The following is a 23,763-nucleotide window of genomic DNA, read 5'->3' on the forward strand; positions in this document are numbered from 1 at the left end:
AAGAAGTTTGTCATCTTTTCTTCCATCTACGCTTTTTGCAGCCACAACTCTATGTGCAGGTCTGTAGACAGTGTGCAAGGTTTCTCAGAGCCATGTTTCCACCACTGGATTAATAAGAGCAACTCACAACTTTCCAGCTGCACATGGCAGAGGAAAATGCTTTTGCTAGTGATGCGACAAACTCCCTGCAGGTTTCAAACATCTGCGAGATTCTGAACCACCTTCTGTCATTTTTTTAACTGTCCTGAATTGGCCCCAGACCACCTGAGACAGAAGCCCTGTCTCCAAGTCTAACCACTGCGCAACTCTTATTAATGCATTAGTATTAATTGAAGCATTAAAGGATAATAAAGATGCAATTTAGAAATATCTTTACATCTATTCTTTAAATTCCTCCCAAGTGAAGGCTACTGGACAAGTGATGAGGCAAATCCAGCTTTAATGATACTTTCATTCCAAGATGTTTCAGTTCTGAATTCAGATGAGAGCACAGCGTCAAGGCTATGCTGATAAATGAAGGCTGAACATTGCCTTCTAGAGATAAAAAAGGTGAGAGTTGATGTTGATTGCCACTGGTCTCTCACTGTTTCTCAAGGACACTGACAAAAAGTGTAGCATCGGCCTGCCCATAGGGTCCCACAGACAGAATAACTGGGATGCTGCACTCCCAGCATTCAGACCATCCAGCTGAATAACTGGGGTGAAATGAAACTGAACTACATCACATGCATTGGGAATGGTCATTGTCCTAGTTTTGGCTGGGATAGAGTTAACTGTCTTCCTAGTAGCTGGTACAGTGCTATGTTTTGAGTTCAGTATGTGAAGAATGTTGATAACACTGATGTTTTCAGTTGTTGCTAAGTAGTGTTTAGACTAATGTCAAGGATTTTTCAGCTTCTCATCCCCAGCCAGCGAGAAAGCTGGAGGGGCACAAGAAGTTGGCACAGGACACAGCCAGGGCAGCTGACCCAAACTGGCCAACGGGGTATTCCATACCATGTGACATCCCATCTAGTATAGGAACTGGGAAGTGGGGGCACGGAATCACTGCTCGGGGACCAGCTGGGTGTCGCTCGGTGGGTGGTGAGCAATTGCACTGCGCATCATTTGTACATTCCAATCCTTTCATTACTGCTGTTGTCATTTTATTAGTGTTATCATTATCACTATTAATTTCTCCTTTTCTGTTCTATTAAACCGTTCTTATCTCAACCCGCGGGTTTTGCTTCTTTTTTTCCGATTTTCTCCCCCATCCCACTGGGTGGGGGGGAAGTGAGTGAGCAGCTGCGTGGTGCTTAGCTGCTGGCTGGGGTTAAACCACGACAGTCATTTAGAAAGCCCCAAGAGATTTGGAAAAGGCTGTTTCTGCCATCACCAAACTTCTTCAGGTTTGGTCCCAAGAGTCAAAACCTTCAGGTACTTAGGATTTTCAGGTACTTAGGATTTTCCTCACACAAATGCTCTGCTGGGAACTGCTGGGGCCTCCAGCTAATTCACATCTCACTTTAAAAACAGGACAGACACATCTATTCCATGTATCCTTGTATCTCCACACTCATATTCACTGCTTCCAGGTGTGCCATGTAAGGTAGCTGTGACAATCTTTCCAGACCTTGACATGGAATGATCTGCACCACTGCCCTCCTCTAGGTGACTGCTGTGTGTGCTGAGTGTGCTGAGGGCAGAGTCCTTCAGGCCCTGAGGATAAAGCTCTCACCTCTGCAAGCTGCAGTGCTTGTCAGCCTTGCAGACCCTCGCCTTGGCAAGCTTTAGGACAGGACTGAAGATAAATTAATTTGGTCCAGCTTTTACAGTTTTCTTTCAAACAGCCATCAAAACACAGCATTGCTTGAGATAGCAACAAGGTTGCTGATTAATGATGCCTACTGTCACTTCAGTCCTTGGTGTCTTTAAGCTCCGTCAATAAACAGATTGGTGCTCAAGTTCTTTGTGCCTCATGAGTCATTAAAATTGGAGCTATAACATGAAATAGAGCAAGTTGTTGTCACCATTGTTTATTAGTGCAGAAACTCCCAGAAGGAGCGTTTGTCATCACAATCTGAAAACATTCACAGTATTGCCAGGGGAAGAAAAAAACAATTAAAAAAAAATAAATCACAACTGCAATCTGTAAGAAAGCTGAAGTACAACCATTCCTATGGCTTACCCAGTCGAAAGAAAAAGCAGCAACAAGTTGATTGCTTCTCAGAGCATGAACAACATATTTTTATGACAGTCCTGTTTTTCTCTTCTAAGCAAATCTACTCCTGGCAAAAGGTGTTGGACTGGCTGCCTAGGAGATCAAACTCACTCATTTATCCATATGCAACACAGTTAGCATTCATAGTCCAAATTTTTATTTCACTGCTATGCTTTAATCATGACCTATAGGAGCACGGTTCAGCAGCAGTTGGACAGTAGCTTAGTCTCTGTGCTTGCTCATTCCTTGAGCATTCTCATGAGAATCAATATGTTGTTTCATTTTGGAGGGACTTAATCAGATGCTCCAATGCCAATAACTTATCTCACAAAACCATGAGATGTAAATCACAGGACCGTTGCTGTTCTGGAGCATGGATCCCACCAGCTCCTGCAGTGGGTAGTGGATAAGTATTTCTGTCTTGACTACAAGACAAAACTGGAGAAGTCCTTAGTCAGTAATCATTAAGTACTGCTGGAATTTGTTGAAATGTTATTAGGTAGCTGAAAAAAACCTCCCATAGCAAAATTACCAGCTCATGTGGAACTAAGTTATAGTACTATCTGTTTTGATAGGACAAGGAGAAAAAAAACCCTAGAATTTAAAAACATCTGTTATCAGACAAACAAAACAGAATAAATAGCTTCTACGTACAGAAATGGTTCACTTGAAATGTTGTCAGCATGTCCCACTTTCTTTAAAATTTTACTGTTTTTTTGGCTTAAAAAAAAAAAGAGAAAGAAAGTGCTATCTGCTGTGAATTTTCCCAGGAGGAACAAGCAAGAACCCAAGAATGAACCACTTCCATCCTATCCACTCATTACTATTAACATCCCAGACTCTGAAAGGCAACCCGATGAGACAATGGTCTACAAGCCTAGAATAACTGTGTATCACTGATCAGCAAGTCCAGAGAGCGCTTTTTGCACTGCATGAAGCATTGTTTCTGACAACAAACTTAAGAGAACAGAAGTAATTTTACCCCTTTTAAAAATAGCTGGTCCTAATCAAGACAATAATTAAAAATAAGCTGAAAACATGTTTTATGTAAATATTAGTCAAGAAAGGCTCAAAAGCTATGAACCTTAATTACATGCACCACCAAATCTGAATGTGTTGCACAGGAGCACAGAAATAAGATACTTGCACATGTTAAGAGCAATAACTTCAGAAAAAAATCATGATTTAACTATAGCACTTCTATTATGTTCAGACAATTGTTATTTCTTCTCTCTGAAGGTATGGTTGTAGCTAGGTAAGGGGGGAACGTGGATTTAAGTACTCTATGAATCAGAAGGAAGGTTAGGAATAAGCAGCTGTACTGAAAAAAGCACAAACTTAAAAAAAAGGTTTTCTGACCAGGCATTGGAGGCCCAGATGTCCAAAGTCCTGCCCCTACATGTTGTGAGAAAAGAAAGTACTTCTGTACTGTAATTGTTCCCAAAATCTAGCTGAGGAAAAAAAACCTAAAAACAACACAACACAAAAAAAACACAACACAGCTTTGGAAACGATTGTGCCAAACTTTACTCTTGAGAGCTTGGGATCAGTCTTATTAAGCTGGATGCATCTGATGTACCTGTCGTGCACATACCCGCTCACACATCCGCACAATCAGGCACTTTAGTATCTCTGAGTATGGTCAAACAACAAATTCACAATATAAATACCTCAGATATTTTACAAAGCCCTTGTGAAGCATAGTATGTGCAGGTAAGTACATAACAACTGGATGTTTCTACTCAAGAACCTCTTCCCCAGCAGGAGACCAATTGTTCTTCTGCATGATGACAGTCTAACATCATCATCCACTGGAGCATAACATTAATTCAAACCCTGAAAAAGTACACATGAAATTCTGTAACGGGGTCTCCATCTCTTCTCACTCATCAGCAGATGGATGGGATTGAGGGAAGGAGATACACCAGCCCAAAACTACAGTAAATTGCTTCTTAATCTTCTCTGTGGTGGTTCTCATTGAAGCATGTATTAAGCATATTAATGCGTGATACCTTTTTAAACTAATGCACACATAAAGGAAGCCCAAGTCCTTTGCTTCTACTTAAGGCTTATTTTCCATTTTTGGTGTCAACACTTGGAAGCCAGCTTGTCAAAATACATTACTAGCTGCGCTCCCCTGTGCCTATGGAGATGGCATAGCACTCAGCAAGGATCTGCCAGTGTTTTCACAAGAGACTCTCACAGATGTTTTCACCTTAATGTGCAATAAATCCTTTGGCCCAGAGAGAGTGCAGTGTCCATGTAAATATGACATAAAGATCTGGAGGACTTCTTCACCTGTCATCTAATTAAAGTTATATGCCATCCCCAAGTTATTATCTCAAAATAGGCAGGAAAACAGGGCAAACAAAATGTATTTGTTGGCGGGAAAAAAATTATTCACATTACTTGGATAGTCTGTTGAGAATGTGGTAAACCAAACAGAGCTTAATCAGTAGAAATCAAACAGACTCTCTGATGTGGCAATGAGGAAAGAGGGTTTATATCTTTCCCAGATTTTATAAGACTTGTTAGTGGCTCCAGTGTAATCCACATTAAAAGTGAGAAATTTCTCTTGAGAAAAAGTCACACTGCCAGGAGACAGCTGATTCTCTCCTGGGGCAAATTACCTCAGCAACGATGCCTCATCCCTTGCATTTGATAGACTTTTAACAAAATGCCTTAGGATTCCCTCTTCATCATTTGCAAGGGAGACACACGTTTAGGAAGTGAGAGATTTTGAAGGCTGGAAGCTTATACAGGACTTCAATTATATCGCCCTCCCCCAGAGGAGGTCCCCAAGTAAAAGCTCATTCCCACATTTAACTGTTAAAATTATGTCAGTCGCTAATAATTTTTTTCTTTCTCCCTCTCTCTTCCTTACCCCCCCGCCAATGTTGTTCTTTGGTCTGACTGCTAAATCAAAGAGAGCGATTAAAACAACTCATTATGAATTCAAATTGAATTTGAGACACAGCTAAAATATAGGAGTTCTGAATTAGTCATGGAAATGCTGCATCTTAGGGTAATTTAAACGACCAGCTTTTTGTAACTACCCAGCGTACCGAAAATTGCCTAGAAATTGCTATATCTCATACATTATAAATGCTTGATGGGAAAAATCAATGGACTACCTATCTGCTACATGAAGCGCCGGTTCAGAGGGGTCAACTCATTAGCAGCTGTTGGGATTATCCGTTTGAGCAGATGCAATTTAGCATTCAGTTAAAAAAAAAAAAAATCCATTTAAGTTCTTTTGTTTTCTTCCTTCTTTTGGTGTTTTATTCCCCACGAACTTCTGGATGCCCAGCTGAACAGTAGAGTGATACAGCCTAGGACCAGCAAGTGGCAGTGGGATCCCAAATCTTAAGGATTCCCACTTGTTTCTTGAGGTTTCCCATGGAGGGAAAGCTTTTCAACAGCAAGATTCTGCTTCTGTGTGTACTGTGTGTTAGTGGAAGACCGGTGGGATACAGAGTCAAGACCAACACCTGTCTTCCTTATGCTGTGGATTAGAAAAATTCACATACAGTTAGGACAGAGGTATGAGGAGGAACAAGGGAATCGGAAATGGCAGCTGGGGAAGGAAGGACTGGAGACAGATGTCTTAACATTTGTGTTAACACTTATTTTCAGGAAATAAAGCCAGAATTTTTTTCAGATACTTATGCAGATCTTCTGTGAACATTGAGACATTATCAAGAAATTGCACTGCAAAGAAGAGGAAAAGGACAAAAAGAGAAGTTCAATAGAGCAGCCTCTGCCTTTGCTGACAGTTACATTAAGCTCCAACAAAAGAAGGCCCCTTACTAGTGGTGTAAGATGTTTTCATCCAGACTTAGGAAATGAACAGTCTGATCATCCATAGAGGGATTGCAGGAATAGCAACCATCTTAGCTTCCTCCTTCTTACATTACCAATATGTCCATCAAAGTTAATGTCATTTTCACTAAGGAAGTTTCACTGGGTTGCATGCATCGAATCCGAGTAATTCACTTCTCAGGAGCAAAACAAAAAAAAAGATTAAAAAAAATCAATAGTATTTTACAGGAAGATCATGTCTAATAGGCAATAATATAGAGCTTAACTGAATTCTTCATTAAGTTTTATTATGCTTCTTATACAAATTAGGTGTAAATCATGGGAGAAGAACTCCCTGTTACATCCCCTCACCAAATCCTAATCTAATTCTCCAAACATGTTCAAGTAAAGGATCTCAGATTAACTGAAATGGAAATGAACACTTACTGGTACCTGTGCACCCACAAGCAGAATTATATTCCACACCTGTAAGGTTTGAAAACTGCAAAACCCCAAAGAAAAAAGCAAGCCACTTCAATTTAGCTAAAAATAAGTCAGTGAAAAGAGCATTGGATGTCACTGAAAGAAGCCAAACTAACCCAATGGGAAGGTGTCAGGAGACTGGGTTTATTCTTCTCCATGCAGCTTTCCAGATTCACACATGCACTACTTTGGTTCCAACTGGTGGAAACAGAAGTGCCAAAATATCATAAGTCTATAGAGTATCTAATCTATATCACTTATTTTTAGTGTTAACCACCCAGGTGCATAGCTAGTGAAAAACCTATTCTCCAGCAGCTTTTTTCCAGACAACTTTTCGTAACAAAGCCTAGAAAAGTAGTAGGAGGCACAAGGCAACTTCAGCTCTGCACTCTCCCCAAGATGAGAATCAGAAAAACTTGTCAGGCACTAAGAACTTTCAAAAAGAAAGCATCTATACTTCACAAAATCATTTTGGTTGGAATGTCTGATACCAAACAATGTTTGATACCAGTTTATCTTCATTAAAGTCTACAACTTTTGAATGTAATTTTCATTTCACGCCAATCTTACTCTAGCAAAAAGGGAATGAATCTTGCAAATCTAGGGGCTACAAATAACTTCTAACAAACTGACACAAACAGTATCCGTAAAATCTGAATCTAGATGATATCACGATTACATTTTGAAAACCAGTGTCATGTACAGACAGAGGTCCAATGGAAAAGCAGGAGTATGTTATCAGTTCTGCTGAAATGATATTGAAGTTTATTGCCGAATTTCACCTAAACATGAACGCTTTATGAAAAACCTGAACATAACTTTCTTTTGATAGGTAAGGACACTTGTCACCACAGTATTTGAGTAGCATAAGCTACTTTTTCCATTTTCTAATCTGGCAAAATCTGTTCCTTATCAAGCAAGATATGTTATTGTTAGAACAAATTCTGCACAACCAGTAATAGTTTAGGTATTGTAAATCAGCTGAAAAACTATGCTCAATATATTCAATATTTTAATAGTCATTAATCATTAAGGACTTGTATTTATTGATAATTATTCAGCACTATATAAGATATGGAATAAAATTAATTTTAGTAAAATAATAGGAATATATATCAGCAAGAAAGATTTTGTCACTATTTAATCATGTTTCATAATTATTTTGAACTTACTCCTGCTCTGGATAAAGAAGATAAGTCCCATTACTCATGTCAGGAATCTAAAATGTGTACCTTCCTCTACCAGAGCCATCATATTAAGAAACGGCTGCCTCCTTTTGGGGTAGAAAAACTGAGCAAGATCTCAAAAGCATGAAAAAAAATAACAACATACATGTGTATCTGTATGGAGTCCAACTTCAGTGCATCTTCCAGCTCTCTTAAACAGAGGGAAATAGGAGAAGGACAGAAAGAGGGAGGGTATGTAAAAGCCTCCATCACTTCCAATGTTTCCATGTTTTCCTCTTACAGAAAATGTCAGGAGAACAAAAGCTGGGATTTTCTGAAAGGCAGGTTTCCTCCTCTCCTCTCAACATGAAGTTTCCCTACACATAGCCAAGCAATACAAACTTTCTCTGTGAATTAAAGCACAAACTCCACTTAAGCTTTGTTAACTTGAACCACAGCCTCTTTTTCAGAGCTGTGCAATGCTGCCAGTGTCTGACTGCACTTAAACTACAGTAGAAGATCATTCAGGTTGCAAAGTCAAGCACCTGGAAAGCTAGGAAATATCACATTAAGGTTGCCAATGTCACTTTAATTTGCCCCCTTCACATACGGATTAATTATAAGCTTTACTTACATGACCACGTTCAATTTTTTCCCAAAGCACCTATGCTTCCGCAGTGCAATGAATACAGAGCACTCAACAAATCAATACCTTTTTTACTGAAATTAAGTGTTCATTAAATTTAACAGAACCAGTTCCACTTGTAATATTATAGAAATAAGCCAGCAGATCTCTTTTTACTCAATGCCCAGCAGCCTTGAATTGAAAATTTAACATCAGTTTTCCTGAAATGCAGGGTTTCAAGAAGTCCCACTGAAGTTACGGGGAGCTGAGGAGGTCTCAGCACTCAGAAGACTATGCTTTACAAAGAACTTTGACACACAAGTCATGCACTGTGTGTGCATGCTACTGATTAGGATATCAACCTTTAATGCATCCTATATTGCTGGAGTTGCTCGGATACTATATATAAAGAAAAACTTGAGTTAAGCAGTATTATAATTACTTGCACAGCTTAAGGAATTAGGGGTATTTTTATTATGTGTAATTAAGATAACCTTGCAAAGTCAATAGATAAGCTATGGAAATGAAATGGTATCAGAACTAAGGACTAAGCATGTTGCCAAATTAAGTAAATTGATGAATGCCGAGAGTTAGTCAGGGCCCCAGTGATGTTCTCAAGCACCAAGAGCTGGAAGAGACGACCTCCAGAGGTCCCCTTCAGTTTACACTATTCTATCAATGGCAGTGACAACTACCACCATATATAATGCCCTTACTCAGACAATCAGCTTTGAGAGAGCACTGATGCTTCATTCCAATGAAGATCTCTTTAGTGTGTCCTAACAGCACTAAAGGATGAGATTAATCCCAGCACAGAGTTTTTCCCACAGGATCTGGTCCCGAGTAAATGCCTAACTTAAAGATTACCTAGAATGAGACTTGCAAGGCTATAAATTTACCTGCATTTTGAAATAATCCAGAAGAGACAGTGGATTATTTTAATCTAAAGAGGTATCAGTATGAGTAACCCTGAAGATGACTATCAACTAAAGCTGGGGAAAAAAAATACACTTTTCCAGTTATTTTGTACATAACACCATTTGTGCATTTATGGTTTCACCTCTTGTGCCACACAGTAACATAAATACATCACACACTTTTTTTTTTTTTTTTTTTTTTTTTTTAAGGAAGAACATGTTCACATTCAAATTTTCCTCCAAGAGTATATTAACTAAATGCTGGAGCAAACTGGAACTGAGAAGCACAGACATAGGTGAGAAAGAATAGGAAAGTGTGAGAAAGGGATGGAAAAGATCTCTGCTTATGAATTTCCTGCCTGATAGTCTGAAGTAGAAACAATAAAACCCTTATGAAAATTAGGGAAAGCTTGATGTTCTGGCCATGTGCTTCGTATCAGATGTCAACCTTTTTTAATCAGAGTACAATCTTTTTTAAAGAAACCACATTAGTATTTTGCAGGGTCCATTAGGATGCTTCTTTCAGAGTCACAGCCATATTTCAAAGGCACTTTGGTTACATTTCCTTTTCTACTTTGTACTTCATGTATAGCATTAACAGGTACTTAAGGGAAAAAATTCATCCATGCACGATAGATGGATAAAATATCAGGACTCTTTTTACTTAACTTTTATCCAAAATTAGTCCACTGTAAAAGAAGCATTTGCATCTTAATAGAAAATTAAACTGTACAATTAACCAACATGCAGCTAAACTAAAACAGCAACACATGCAATTCTGTGTTACTGGTGGAGCAAAAAAGCATGGCTGTGCATTGTAATGGAGAAAAATTTATGCCATGTAAACTATCACAGATTATTTATCTGACAAATTTTGAGAAGACAAATAGGACTTTAGTTAGTCCTTAGAAGTGCAAAACTGCCTGCACTAGCTGAATGTCACCCAAGCGAACCTAATCTAGAAGGGGATTGCCAAGGGCTACCTGAAAGGCTCATTTCCCTTTTAATCTCCCAGGGAGATAAAGGTGCAGGAAAACACTGGCAGCCCACAGCTGGCTGTCTTCAGGATAACTGGGAGTTTCAACAGTCAAATCAAACATGACTGAGGTCTCAGGTGCTCCAGAAAATTCAAGAGAGCTTTGGCTTCCCATCTAGTTCTCCCTCTTGCAGACTACCTCTCTAGTCACTATTTAATAAGCTATCCACTATTCACTTACCTAAGGGGAACTAGACAGAAGAATGACAGAAGACCCGAGTTCTGATTAAATATCCTGCTTCTCTGGTATTGCTGTGATTAATCTACATCACAGTTCAGTGGTTCAGATGCAATTATCAGGTTGGGACTAATGAAATCAGGGTTGTCTAGACAGCTGTGAAACTTCCAAGTTTATGAGGAAAATCTTATCAATATATTATTGTTACAAAAGCATTTTAGTCAACTCAGTTAACAGAATGATCAATGCAAGAGTCAATGTCTGTCATTTCCAATTACAATTTTAGAATGGCTCAGATTTTACACTGACTCTTTCTCCTCAAGCTTTCTTGCATGTACCTCATCTTCCTTCCCAACAGGTCTGCACTCAGGGTAAACTGTTTCTTTACACTACAAGGTAGAGGACTGCAATGTTTCTCCTACATAGCTAAGTGCTGCTTACTATCACCTAGGCATTCTTGTGTGATAACACACCCCAAAGAGAAACAAAAGGAAGAAGATGCAAAAGGAAGCAAAAGATCAATTCAGTTCAGCTGCCAGTCACCCTCCAGAGCCTGGTGATTTAAGAACCACCAAGATCGTTTTGAAAAAACATAACAAAGGAAAAAAGAAAACCCCACAACAGACGAATGTGGGAAACAAAGGTGGAGACCTGAGCCAAGTCATCGGTTTATTTTCATTGCTGGAATTACCAACTCAACAGAGAGATGCTACTTAAAACCAGCCTTTAAATGAACTGCTGTCCTGCCACTTCACTTTGCTGGATGTTACACTTCTGCATCAGATGGCAGTATGTGCAATTTCTCATTTAGCATCATACCTTAATCACGCAGCAGGTGGCAAATTCAAGGCAGAAGCTTACTAGACAGCCCTTGGTGCTGGCAAAGCATGGTTCCCAGCCACAGCAGCTACCCCGCTGCGCTACACAGCCCTCCTGCGACCAGCCAGCACCCGCTGAGCAAGGTTATCAGGAGGTTATCAGCTCAGCAATGGCTGTGTGCCGGTCCCTGGAGCAGCCTCTTGCCTCCACAGAGCTCACACCAATTGTTAGACATGAGAGGGCCAAGAAGCCCGCCTGCCCAGCTGCCAGCAAGGGCACAGACCACCAGTCAGGCAGCAGGCATGGGTAACAGTGAGAGAAAAAAAAGAAAGTTCAAAATCCCTTGGGGCACAAAACTTAACCCTGGAATGGTATGTTTAAACAGACTGACATACTCGGTTCTCTGTATGTCGTTGATATAGCTGTGTATTCAGCTTGTAGGAGCTTTTAACATACTTCATCTCCCTTCCAAGGCTTACAGAAAGTCTCCCGTACAGAAGAAATGCCGAACACAAACCTCTCTGATGCCACGGTTATGTACACAAAACACACCCAGATAAGACACAGTACTCCAGACAATGTGAGCAGTGCAGGGGACACACAGAGAGCGATCATTCATTCTGGAAACCATCTCAGCCCCAGAACAAATCCTCTTGCAGCAATTCAAGACCTCTGGCCAGAGACATGTTCCTAATTAATTAACAATCATGGCAGCCGCAAGGGAAATGGGGAGAAAGTAGAGCTGCAAACAGAACTACAGTGTCAGCCCCACATTTAGGAAAACAACTGGGAGCATGTATACCTTCTTCCTGTTCTTGTGTCTCGCACCTCACAATGCCCACCTGCACAGTTCAGCACAGAAATCTCCAAATCAGTATTTTCCATGTCATAGCTCAAACCCACCTCATCCATGACCCAAGCCACCGCACCTAAGTCTCTTGTAGCTGTGACACACAAGCACACACATAGCCTGTCCTGCCAATGCTGCATTGGAGTGATCATCTTCAGCACAGGGTGACAGCAAACAGGAGGGGTGGCTGTGATGTCTTAGCCCATCACATCACCATGTTGGCTTATCTGCCAGCTCTCTCCATCATCACACAACATTAAAGGGCACATTCAGCAGAGCTGGAGAGTTTAGTCTTTAGAAAGCCCTCTGCAGGAGTCTCAAATCCAGTTAAAGTCAACATGAACTAAAGATGCTCGGCACACCATGAGATTAAGTCACCAATTAATACTCCACATGCGGGTGAGGGGGAGTCAACTCAGCACCAAAAAACTTTGTGCTGTAAAGTGCATGCTCTGAAGCAACCAGGCACAAGGGCTCCACAGAAAGAAAAATGAATCTGTCAAAGACCGCCATTGGGCCTCCCCCTCCTGCAAGGAGGCAGTAAGATAACTAGATCAGGTAGCTGTAATAGGGCCTGTTAATCAACAGGATCCCCATTTTCCTTCAGTCTCCTACAAAGGCACAGATCATTAGCAACACTACAAGCCCACAATCCACTTCGTTATTCCAGCATGAGTAAGCGATAGGAGTTAGAACCAGCAGATCTTGCAGAAGGAACAGAGTGACATTTATTAGGGTTTGACCTTCAAGGATAAATATTTCTGTCCTTACTCAGGGGAGTCAGAGGGGATTTGGAGCAGCAGCAGCGCAAGATGGACCTTCAAAGGGGGAAACAATCAGTAGAATGGCATTTCCCTGCGAACAAAACCAATCTGGTAACAGGAAAATCCTCCTTCAAACCCCTAACAAAAAGAGACAGACGACTCACAAATACCTTCCAGTCCTCTGCGATTTACTCTTACCTTTGTGACGTTTTCTTGTATTTTCTCCTGCAGGAAAAGAACAAAATACAACTGAGATAAGAAGGCTCCACTGGTGAGGAGGAGAAAAGGAGAGGGTCAGAAATCAGGAGCAACAAAGTCACTTCTGCCATGAGATTGCCCCAAACCTGATGTAGCCATTCCCTTCTGCTAACCTCAGTGGTGGTTGCCACTAACTTCAGTAGAAAAAGGTGTGTGTTTGCCTGTATGCACATCTTGTCCTTTCTTGTAAGACAGGGTTGCTGCAGTTAGGAAAGAATGAGTTATTACTCTAAATAACTTAACAGGAAGTTCAAGTGGCAGAAACTTACTTCTACTTACTAGTAGTAAAGTAGTTTTTATGTCTCCATCCAGCAGATAAGTATGGCCTTATCTGTGGAGAGCCCACTAAGATGGAGTGGTGGTGATGTGATGCATCCAACCACACTGGCTGTGGTCACTCAGTGGAAAACCCCAGTGGTTTTACAGCAGCCTTACTCTAAAAAGAAAGTCTAGATCCTACCAAGTTCTGTACTCCACCAAATCCCAGATACCACACCACAGAGCTTCACTTCATTGCACCTATCTTGGGACCTGAGCCCAGGACCAGGAATGGCAAGAGCAGATAAGCATACTGACAGCACCTCTTCTCCTCCCCAACCCTTACACCACATCAATTGCAGCAAAGGCTGTAAACTTCTTACTCCTCTTAGCATGGCGGATTTTGTCTTCTACAGCAGGCAATGGCACAAGTTGCCAATGCTCAGAGTAAGGCAATAATCATGAACCCTTCTGCATGGTTACTTATGTGGCTATACAGTTAGCTGCAGAGCTGTATCGGCACCATATGTTTTCTGTGAGCTCTTGATCCTATGACAGCCATTTCCAATGGTTTTGCACAGTGCCCAGCAAAACGAGGCATTAATTTCACTTGAGCTCAGCTCTGCTTTTATGTTTTAAAGTAAAGCTACTGATCTCTAAACTTCACAAGTAGTGATGGGAACAAGCCTCAGTGTGGACTGTGATGAGGAGTGCAAGATCAACACCCTGTTGCTTAGCCACACACTAACAGATGATCCCCACCTTTTCAATGTGTAGGTAATATTGTTAGAATGGGTCTACTGCTATAAGCATCTAGTTCTGCTTTTTCACCTCTGACACTACTGCACATGGAAAATTGTGGCTAATGCAGGCCCAGAAAATCCAAACAAGGAGTTTTGTTTCTTAAAAATAAGAAGAAACATGGCAAAAAGGAATGTAGTGCTATTTTCTACTTAATAAGAAGCATGAATAATGTCTCCTGGCTGTCAAACGTTTCATCTAATATTACCTTTAGAAATCGTACTCATGCTTGTACCTGCTTCTGTATTCTGACCATGTTAGAATCATAAAAATCCTAGCTATTTACTTTTAAAGGATTTTAAAATATTTCATTTACGCTTTACTGTGTGAAGATTTACTTATTTAAACTTGAATAGATGCGAAGGAGTAAAAGAGCAAACATTCATAGCAGTATCAAGATTCTAGCTTACTGGCATTCAGGATGCTGACACACACAAGCAGAAGCCCACTTAGACATACCTGATTCTAAGAGAATTTTTAATTTTAATTTCAGAAGGGTGAAAAGTAGAAATTTCATTTTGAAGAGTTTAGATTCAGGAATTTATATTCTGACAAATACAGAACTTCACTAAACTTTCGTGCAAAAGGAAAATGCTGAAAAAAACCCCACCTGACTGGCCATTCCAATCCAGGTTGATTAAAATATCTTATTCCCAAGAAATCCAAATTTGTTTAAATTTCTATTTCTGCTATATAACTTTTTAAATTTTCAAATTAAGTTAGTTAGAAGTTAATTCCTTCCCCTGGAAGTGTCTTATGGTACATTCCAGCACCATCAGAAATATTTTTCCCTTTATTGGTTAGTGACTTTCACATCTTTTTATAAAGTGCTTCTCTTTCAGCCATGCTTCACGTTTGAGCAAAGATACCATTCATTAATTCCTGATTAGCTAAAATTTCCTTGTATATTTTAAAGAGGTGACTCAGCCTTAAGGTGCTCTTTGCATTTGAGTAACAACATCACTTTTCTGATCAGTTACACCTTTAATGCTCCTTTTACTCAAGAATATTTTTACTGCATTAGAAAACCATGTAACATCACAGATGACAGTACTAGGAAAAAAGCATTTGCCTAGTCATAAGAGTTTTAAAAACATGTATTTTTTAATTATTGTTTATTGTTTCCACACCTGCAGTCCAGTTACAGTCAAGGTTTACATGTACCAAGTTAGTGACTGCATTTACAGGTACTAAATTTGCATGTTACAGTTGAAGAGAATATAACTAAAGGAACCCTTGTTTATAGATTCAGTATCACTACTGCATGCACTTGCTTTAAAAGGAACACCACTAGCGGATTCTGATATCCAGCAAAAAAATTCCTGTATGCCTGAACTTTCAGCATTCTAAAATCTACCTGCTTCTTGCAAACAGAGAAATTAGAAGGTGCCTCTTTTAATACCACAGCCAGCATCAGAGGTTGGCTGCAATCAGCAACCATGTGTGAATTAACAACAGGAAACTGGAGGGTGGGGATTTTGGTTTGCTTGGTTAGGGTTTATTTGTGGGTTTTTGTTCAGCTGTTTATTTTAAAAAACATGTGGGACAAGGTATCCTGGTTTATCTCCCCAGGAAAACTCTATGCAGAGAGGAACTAGCTGCTAAATTGCCTTTAGCAGATGCTCTGGGATAAACCTGGAAACAGACACATCTTCCAGTCAAGCTCAAGGGACGTGTGATTTTCTGAGCAAACCCAAGCTATCCCTTTTTCCAGGAGGGAAAGAATGAGAGAGATGTAAAGGAAGTGGTGTTACAGCTTCCCACACCTGTGGGCCATCCTGTGCTCATGCCTGCAAGAGACTTACTGATATTACCAAATCTGCACAAGTTCAGTTTCCTTTCCTGCTGCACATGTGCCGTGCTAGAACTGCCACATCCATTCAACTCCTGCTACCTGCTGTGGAATGTATTACTCATAGGTCTACATTTAGCTTACATTAAAACAAAAATTAGAATAAGGTAGATTTTTGTTTTTCATGCTGAAGAGAATTAGCAGGTGACACACTAGGTAGGCCCTATATTACCACTGTAAACTAGAAATAACTTCACTGAACTTAATGCAATTACACCTGCACGAGCGTAGTATGAAGTGAGACAGTCCTAGTACAAGAAGGCTACGGGAGCTGAATGAAAATAAACCCAATAAGAGTTTAAAAATTGGTATTTTTGTAACAATCAAAACTAAACAAAGTGGTGGGTGGGACAAAATTTTTTACTCAAATGAGATGAAGTCAACAAGAGAGTTGGGCCCACTATTTCAGTATCTGCTCCTCTGGGGATGAATGAATCCTTTGTGTGGCCAGAGGAACACCACAATATACTGGTCCAACATAAAATTAGGACAGACTTTTGAAGGTATTTAAGCACCAATAAGATGTAGCTAGCTACAGCTATATGGGCACTCAACTCCCATTGAAATGAACAGTCATGCAAAATTTCTCTCTGTGCTTCGATCCCCACCAGCTTCTTCAAGGCTAAGTATCTGTTCCCAGGGTTATGTTTCTACCTCTGCCATTTAATTCCGGTGCACCCTCAGGCAAATTGCTTTCTGCCTATATTTCCCCATCAGACCCTTTTCCAGTATTTTGTTAGCTCTTCAGCGTTGTAGCCTTAGCTATATGGGGGTTTGCACATCAATTTATGACAGTGGGGCATAACTGGAGCCCAAATAACACTGCTTCTGAGTTGTTGCAAAAAGCGCTCACCCTTCCTGTGCATCTAGAAACCTAGAGATGAAGAGAATTTAAGAGAAACACACAAAAAACATGTCTGAATTTGGTAATGATGTTCTCAGGCCTTAGTCTTCTGAGAGAGGTGAGTGAGTTAATGTGACTGAGTAGGTACGAAGAGGAGCGACGGTGGAGAAGTTGGGGGAATTAAGTAACAGCTGGCAGACACAAGTGCAGCCCTGGGCATCGGCTGCTTCAGTGCAAAGTTCAGCCTTTCGGCTTAAACTGCCAACAATGGTGGTTTTAAGCAAAGACACCAGGTTTTGTACAGCCACAGCTGAGGCACACTCCTTACTGCCCACTCTGTGGTGGAGGCAGAGAGGAAAAGGAAACTACCGGGACATTAACTCCTCCGGCTAACGCAGCGAGCCTCGCCAGAGCTTGCCTGCTGTACCCTCATTTTTGTTGCTGACATTGGTAAACATGATCAGAGCAGAAGAGGGAAACTCCTGCCTGAAGAGGAACATCTTAAAAAAGCAGCAACTTCTTCAGAGGAACCACAATTGTTGAAGAAAACAGTTGTCACAAGCAAATATTTAAAATTAGTTATTCATAGGCTCAAGGAGAAAGAGGGACTTTTCCTATTCTATACTTAGAAGCTTTATAATTAGCATGTTTCAGATGTGAGTGGGAGCTTAATCATCCATTAACTAAAGCACCCAACAACATCTGTTCTTCAGTACTGGAGTCCCACCATGTCCATAGCTCACGCAAGCCAGGGCTATTCATCTCTGCTTCCCTGCAGAGCTCTTCTCACCAGCTCATTTGGAAGCACTGAGAGAAAAAGCCACCTTACTGCCATGAAACATCCACCTCGTAACATGCACGTTCTCGCGGGTCTTTTTCTTTTCTTTCCTTTCTGCCACAGCTGGGCTTCTGATGTTAGAATAGGTGTTAAGATAGCACTACTAAAAGCTTGTTTCATAGGTCAGCAAACCAACAGTGAGATAAGCAATGAAATTTGGCAAAAGAGAAACAAGTCTGTCTACAGGTCAAACCTGGAAGATTCTTCCTGCTCTTTTGTTACCCATCAGTGAATCTATGGTTTTACTGAATGATATCCCTCCCCTTTCTTTTTCTGTAAGAGCTGACCACAATTCATGTTTACCACTTTTGTCCCCAAATCCTTCCAGCTCACTGGTCCAGAATCCCCAAGATTTCCCCTTGATGGCCATGTCTAGGCAGGAGGGTTAAGAGCATTTCCCAGCTCCCAAGCTCAGGTGCCCTCTCTGGCCGTATCACAGTGGCATAGCAGTTCATACTGGGGGTAGGCGCCATCCCCCTGTGTGGCACTCTCAGGGTGAGGTGGCTGGGGGCTCAAATCAAGCTAGATTTTCTGATTGATAGGATCACTTAAATAAATTGAAAATCTTCTCTCCCAGCAGCTCGATATTCTGAATCATGCAACGCATTACCAATTAATCATCATCATCACAGGATTAGTGACGCATTTACATTACGTTACCAAAGCTTATATTAATAACCATGTATAAATCAATTCACAAAAACCCAATCTCAGAGCACAGACTACAGACTGGCATCTGTCAAAGCTCAGGATCCCGTGAGAGCCCTGACCAGAACTCAGAAATATATTGAGATCGCCCAACTTCAAAGGGTATGATGCCATCAACTCCTGCTGGGTTTTTAATTCCTTAATTGAAACAGGAAGACCAGCTTTCTTGCTTTACTCACTCTCTATTCAATTAAAAAAAAAAAAAAAACATTAATTTTTTCTTCCACATGGGCTGTTTACCAGGATACTGTGCTAAGTTAAAAACAATACAATCAAAGAGACCACTGACAGCAGAGGAGAAGAAACAGTAAGAAGTGGGTGAGGAAAGAAGGAAAGATTTCAGCTGATACTTGAAATTTGATGGAGAGTTTATGTGGGATTTTTAAAAAACAAGACGAGTGATTTTAAATTGGACGTTGAACTACATGGGGACATAGTGAAACCGTGAGAGGATGCGGCAGTCACTTGTCTCATTTTAAGTAGATTACAAGAGCCCGCATGCTCTCAAGCATGGGCATGTGTGGCGCAGGCATACAAAGACAAGAAGCGTTCAGAGCTTGAAACATGTATGATGATTTCAGTAGAAATGGAGACAAGACAGTTGAGAGGCACAACAGATTTACAGCCAAAAAAGGAGGGGAAAACATTCATTATCTTGGAAACAAGAAGTACTGCTACAAAGTGGAAATGAAGCTTGCACTCAACTCACAATCAGTAAATAACGTAGGTAAATAATTCAAGGTCAGAAAATGTCCTCACTGATTTTGCCTAAAGAAAATGCTATTTTGATAAATTTTAGCTGATGTGGCTGACCATTGGATTTCACCAGTCTAGCTACTGAGTTTTCTAAACAACTGGGCATAAAAAACCTTGCAGCTTCATCTCCAAAATGGATTGCAATCATTAGGACATATGAACGATCAGTTGATGTCTCTTGTGCTGCCCCTGCTTTGCTGTCACCTTTTGGCATGATAGGGCTCTTGCCTGTGCCTTAACAACCAGTTTCCCGCTTGGTCATTTGGGGTCTAATGTGTTTACCGAGTCCACGTGAAGCATAGCTAGAGAGGCAACGTGTTTAAATTCTCCTTACAGAAAAGCCTCTGTGACAGCACAGGTGGTGAGGAATTTCTTTTGCAGTACAAACCCAAGGTAGCTGCAATCCCTTCTCTACCCAGTTAGTAAAGAGTGGACAGAGCCTGGAGGTGTTACAGATGGGTGTTATAGATATGATCTGAGCAGACTGATGTTAACAACACTATCATACTATATGCTGTCATGAGAGCTGTTGACCTTAAATTGCACTCGAGTCCAAATTCCTTTGTTGTTTACACAGCCAGAGTGCTGGGTACCAATTCCCTAGCAAAGCAGGGATTCAAGTATGGGGAGGGGGAAGGAGGAAAGCAGGGTGGTAAGAAGGGAGTCGCTCTCGAGATTTGCTCCTGCAGATAATGAGGATACAACTGACTTGACCTACTTGGCACTACAAACTCAACCCACAGCTTGATCTCATCTCCCAAGGCTAGTGTAAAAGCAGCCACCTATTGACCATGGGCAAGACCCTATACAGCTATAATAATTTTATTCAAGCAGTAGAAGAGAGGTGTATTACTTGACGGCATTTTATTTGCCACTGACGTAAAGATGACCTGTGATCAATTGTCATGATTTTGTTTAGCTTCATTTCAACAAAGGGCAATCATGGCTTGCTCAAACTTTGATAAACACCACTGGCTATCAGAAGAGGCAAGGTAACTGCTGTGTGTCTTTCCATGGCACAGTACGTATACCAAATGAGGAGAAAAAGCAGCATAAGAAAAGTTTACTTAATTGATCTGCATTGAATACTGTCTGTATATGAAGGTTTTGAGCAAGACAGTCTGAGGTACAAGGATCTGCAGGGAGCACTGGGAACACTGCAGGCGCAATTGAGCACTCCAGCTTCATCACCGAACACGGTTTTCAGTAAGGCCAAATCAGAAGGGCAAACTCAAATTCAGTACTGCAACTGCCCTGTGCTGGGCAACAGACTGGACGGGGATTTTAATGTGTCGGCATCTTAACTACAAAAGAAGTCAGCAAATATTGCTGTAAAAACTTCTAAAACTATGATTTCATTCATGTAGATTTTGTACAGAGCCAGGACAGTTCCTGAAATCTTGAGGTTCTTCCTCTATATTTACTCAGTTTCCCATCACTCCTCATGTAAAAAAAACCAAAACCCAAACCCAACCAAAACCACAAACAAACAAAAACAACAAAAAAACCCTGCCATTGCAGTTGGTGTGGATTTAGCTGAAGAAAAATATGAAGTAAAAATTAAAATGGGTCTACTTCTGAAAATCTAACCTTTTGAAAAGAATATGATCTACTGCTCATTCTGCTTTATCTTAGTACACAACAAGCAAATTCTCTTGTGCTTCACACACATCACATTCTCAAGAAAAGTGCGTGCTCATAAAAATGCAGTTACAGAAAAGTGCATTTCAGGAGAATAAAGTCCTGAGGTCTGAAAAGAATATAGAGCAGTTCTCAGTATTCATGCTTAAAAAAAAAAAAATAAGGATTGTCAAATCACCATAGTGTATGACCTTCACATATGTACTATTTGAAAAATAGATATATACTTAGTCTGACCAAGTGTTACTTTCTAGCTGGCCACTCCAGATGACTTACGGAAAATTTGGCTCTGAAATTAGTAAAGGTGATGACCTGCAAAGTACAGGATGGGTGGTAATTCAACATGCCTATTCTATAGCCTCTCCCACTGGAAGAGATTGTGGTACTTAGTGCACAATGGGATCTGAGGGGCCAGGAGGGAAGAATACCTCCCCGCTGCTCTGAGGATAGATGTGCTTCAAATTGTCTTTACACGGCACTGACCTCCACAAGTGGGATGACGCTTCCTTGCTAGTACGTTTCAAAAAAGGGAGCATACACGCAATCTTTCCTGTGCATTCTTTAGCTGTATCCTGTTAGTTTCCCTAAGAAAAGACCTTGTGAAAACGAGTCATATCAACAAGGAGTGTACAAGGGAACAGTTCCTCCTGGAATAAGGCAAAGCAGAATTTTGAAGAGCACATATAGGGGCAATAATGACGTATCGTGTATGTTGGAAGCACATAATACTGTTTAGCAGGAATTCCATTCCCCCCGTGGCAAAAAGCTGTTAGACCCTGGAAGAAACAAGCAAGTACAGATTAAAAACTTATTTTAATCACTGCTACTATGTAAAATGAACATATTCAGATTCTGCAGGAGCCAAACAGGCAGCTGTCTCGTTTGTTTCATGCAGGGTGGCTCTGTGATTAGTTACAGCACGCACGATGGAGGTGGGGGGTGGGATCATTCTTCATACCCTGGATTAAATATCAAGACAGGAAACATGGACTGGAATTACATCAGACCAGACCAGCCGTGTGCGTGAAGTCACTAAACAGATCTGCATCTTGCCCTAAGCTCTAGTAAATCTATCAGACTGTTACTTGTTGTTGTTCCCCCTCCAACCCTCCTCCCCCCCGAACACAACCCACCCCCTCTGTCTGCTAGTAGACAGCTGGTGTGACGCAGAATTTTAAATCTCATGTTTTTGTGCCAGGGCCTCTCCTGACTTCTGGGTTACAGGCTGAAACACTCAGATTACTGTTGAACAAGCCTGAACATGGGGAGAAAAAATTGCTGCACAAAGATGCAGTGTTCCCTTTCCAAAAGAAGGTTCACTTCCCCATCCTTACCTCTCAACAACCCCCTCCTTCAGCACACTGGTAGTTTTTAAAAATTATTCAAGCCTTTTAGCAACACTACTTTGTGTAGCAAGTCAGGGTTGCTATTGTCCTGACAGTGCCTCCTCATTAATAGACCAATTATTAAATGTCAGTCTTGGGAAAAGGCAACATTTAAACTTCTCATGAAGAGCCAGTGCTCTTTTTCTGGGGTTCCCAGCACTCTGAGTTTCTCCAGGAGCAGCGACATTACAGAGGGAAGTCATCTGAACAACGATGGACCTCCAGGATAGCCAGCACAAGCCTGTTTGCAGAGGAAAAGTGGTTTCATGGAGCCTCCTATCCTCAAAATTGCTGGTTGCAGTGAGGTTCAGCACCTTCAGCAGGCTGTCTGCTACTCTGTCAACACCATTTCTGTATTAACTACAACATTTTTCTCTGCAGAGAGTAAAGAAGGTTGCTCATCTTTCCTTCCTCCACCCCCCACCCAGACATGAATGACACTGGTGTGCTGGCACACATCTGGCTCCACCGAATTAGGCATGAGGGCAGAGGGAAGGAAGAAAGGGAGGAGGAGAGGGAGAGAGGCAGCAATGCCACTGTCTGCAGCTCAGAAACACTGCCCTGCAGTCTTGGTGTGGGAATTCCTTGCTACACAGGGGGAAACTTCGGGAGAGGGAACTGGGACGGATGGGTGGGTGGATGGGAACAGGCATTGAGCATGCACACAGAGAATGGAGGAGGCTGTGAGATTTCTATTCCTTAAGGCCCTACTCCATGCTGTCACCAGCTGTCTCACAAGCATTTAGATGCCACAGCAACCATGGGGGGGAGTGGTGTCTTCAGAAGCCTCAGATATAAAGATGTATTTAAATAAGCAAGTCCTGTCCTTTCCACACACTAGATGCCATGGTTGCGACAGCGACTCTAGTTCTTAAAAGTTTGGCTGCTGTCAGGGAGGAGCCAAGTCCCCCCCCTGGCCCAGAAGACAAGCAGACCTGCCTCCATAAGGTAAAGAGCTAATTCAAAATGCAATTTGATGTTTCATAGATTGTGAGGCTAGGTGGGACAATTATGATAATTTACTCCAAGTTATTCAGCAAATTTGCATAACTCAGGAATTTCATTCTTCTCCATTTGCAAGAAGGTATCTTCACTGCAGTCAAGCTAATTAGAAACAGGTCTTCTAGAGATCACTGAGCATTTATACAAAAGCCTTTCTCTGCAAAGCACTTTAAAGATGCTCTCTGTATGACATGAATGACTTCATCTACACATCCAGTCAAACCGCATCCAAATCTGTAGGCTCTCTGTACCTGGAACACTCCCTGGAAGAGGGAGAGGAAAGATGACTGCCCAGACAACATTAATGGGAACACTGGGAGGGAGAATTTTGACTGGTGTTACAACAAGAATGTGGCCAAGATACCAAAGAAAGTTCCCCCACCCTCTAAAGAAACTAAAGCAATGGCCTCCTGAAGAAAAGACCATCATTCGCCTGAACAAAGACATGCTCGGAAAGTGACACAGAAGCAGTGTTTTGTGCAGCATTTATAACCAGAGGTGTTGCAGCATCCAGGCTTTCCTTCACTTCAAGGTCTCCCGTTAGAATCCGAGTGAGGCAAAAAATACTGTGCTACAGATTG

The 23,763-nt window shown here is 41.2% G+C and overlaps 1 protein-coding gene across 8 annotated transcripts in view; it reads right to left on the bottom strand.

Moving 5' to 3' along the window:
• Positions 1 to 23,763, bottom strand: part of PDE1C (phosphodiesterase 1C) — a 334,278-nt gene that overhangs the window by 182,212 nt on the left and 128,303 nt on the right. For 4 of the 8 annotated variants that reach the window (XM_052796729.1, XM_052796754.1, XM_052796737.1 and 1 more), the window contains one exon: positions 13,038 to 13,064. The exons of the other annotated variants lie outside the window; for them this stretch is intronic. In XM_052796729.1, the coding sequence (XP_052652689.1) occupies positions 13,038 to 13,064 (27 nt within the window). The remainder of the gene's footprint in view (positions 1 to 13,037; positions 13,065 to 23,763) is intronic. 8 annotated transcript variants of the gene reach the window in all.

The sequence above is a fragment of the Harpia harpyja genome, chromosome 1 (genome assembly GCF_026419915.1).
Source record: "Harpia harpyja isolate bHarHar1 chromosome 1, bHarHar1 primary haplotype, whole genome shotgun sequence".
Taxonomy (NCBI): Eukaryota; Metazoa; Chordata; class Aves; order Accipitriformes; family Accipitridae; genus Harpia; species Harpia harpyja.